This window comes from Myotis davidii, unplaced genomic scaffold (assembly GCF_000327345.1).
Source record: "Myotis davidii unplaced genomic scaffold, ASM32734v1 scaffold991, whole genome shotgun sequence".
In the NCBI taxonomy this organism is placed as follows: Eukaryota; Metazoa; Chordata; class Mammalia; order Chiroptera; family Vespertilionidae; genus Myotis; species Myotis davidii.
In genome coordinates this window covers 504,110-505,770 of record NW_006283137.1, presented here as the reverse complement: position 1 = coordinate 505,770, position 1,661 = coordinate 504,110, and the positions used below count along the sequence as shown (strand labels likewise).

The window sequence follows — 1,661 nt, the reverse complement described above, 5'->3', positions numbered from 1 at the left end:
CAGCCCCACCTCTCAGCATGGTCCAGCAGAGGCTCCTCGGTGCCCTCCTGCTCCTGCTGCTCCTCTGGGTCAGGTGGCACGCGGCCCAGCACCGGACCACAGGCGAAGGCCAGCAGCAGGCAGCACGCCACCACGTGTCCGGGGCCGAGGGAGCCCATGGTCCCGCCGCGCTCTGCTGGGGGAGACACACCGGGGGAGGCGGTTGGCAGGGGCTCCGCAGAGAAACAGCCGGAGGCAAGGTGTTCCCAGGCCCAGGACACTGCTGGGAGGGCGACCACACACACGCTGTCTCACACACACACTGTCACACACATTGTCACACATGCTGTCTCACAGTCACACATGCACAACCCTCAGTTTTCATTCACACACATAAGCACACTCACAGATTCACAAGCACACACTTACATGTTCACACACACGTGCATACACTTGACACACCTCGGTCCACTTCTACACGCAAACTCACACCCTGTCACAGTCGCACACTCATGCACACACTCAGCACACTCACACTCACACACTCACACACACACTCTCACACACTCTCAAGTACTCCCACGTGCCCTCCCAGAATCCATGTGCACACAGCTCACCCCTGGAGCCTCAGCCCCACGGGGGCCCTGGGAGCACCCAGCTACCTGAGCCCACAAGCCGCACAGGAAGGGACCCCGCAGCCGCTGGGCCCGCAGAGGGACATTTATCGCCCGGTTAGCACAATGAGCAAACTCCCCCCAGTGAGTCACGTGGTCACTGCCGGTCACTGTCGGACCGGGCCCCAGCTGCACCACGGAAACGCGTGAGCCGGGAGGTGGCTGCACATCGCTCTGCGGCCACCAGGGGGCGCCCCCAGTGAGCGTCCAGGAGCATCCAGTTTGGAGAGGGGTTCAGGCCCAGGCCCAGCCCGGACCCCGCGAGTGGACGGCTGTCTCCTGGGGGCCACCCCCGTCTCTCCCTCCCGGTGCTCGGGGGGCTCTCGGCAAAGCTGGACAGCCCTTCCAGGAAGAGGCGTCCCCTGGGGTCGCCATGAGCCCCCTAAGGGGTGGTGCTTGGGCTCAAAACAGCCCCACTTCTGTGCTCAGGCCCCCATCCTGGCTCATAGTTTAACTGGAAGGACCTCTGGGCCCGAGTGCCGCCGACTCGGCCGCCCAGGAGGAAGCGGCCGTGGGAACAGGAGCCCCCGGGACCGTGCCCTGTGCGTGTCTGCCCCAGGGCCTAGGAGATGGCCGGGCCCACAGTAGCCACTCAATCCATGTTTGTGGCATGAAAAGCAGAAGAAGGGGGCAGGGAGGAGGAGGCTGGTTGGGGAGGGGGTTCCTTTGCCCCCCTCCCCGCAGTCCCACTGTTCCCTGAAGAAGCCGAAGCCTGGGGACCAGTCGGACCAGGGCTCAGTGAACACACTGAGAGCCGGAGTCGGCTGTCACCTGGGTGCCAGGACCTCACGTGTCACAGTGACAGTTTCATGAGAAACCTGCACGTTCTGTGTTCCTACAACGCCTCCCAAGGAGCCTGAGGCCTGTCACTGAAGGTCAAGTGCGGAGACGCTGCCATTCGGAGTCTCATAGCGTCTCGGGAAAGCCACGCCTCTGTTGCCCGCGTCAGTGAGCCTCCCCATCCTCTCCCGTCCTCAGCTTAATCCGGTGGCCGGGGCTGCGGGACCG

At 63.9% G+C, this 1,661-nt stretch overlaps 1 protein-coding gene across 5 annotated transcripts in view; it reads right to left on the bottom strand.

The window, feature by feature from the left end:
• C1QTNF1 (C1q and tumor necrosis factor related protein 1) overlaps positions 1-1,661 on the bottom strand; it is a 26,707-nt gene that overhangs the window by 6,279 nt on the left and 18,767 nt on the right. For 2 of the 5 annotated variants that reach the window (XM_015562717.1, XM_015562733.1), the window contains exon 2: positions 10-175. In XM_015562717.1, coding sequence (XP_015418203.1) covers positions 10-175 — 166 coding nt within the window. Of the gene's footprint in view, positions 1-9; positions 179-1,661 lie in introns of all 5 variants that reach the window. The other 3 variants (XM_015562721.1, XM_015562739.1, XM_015562714.1) reach the window with 2 other exon arrangements.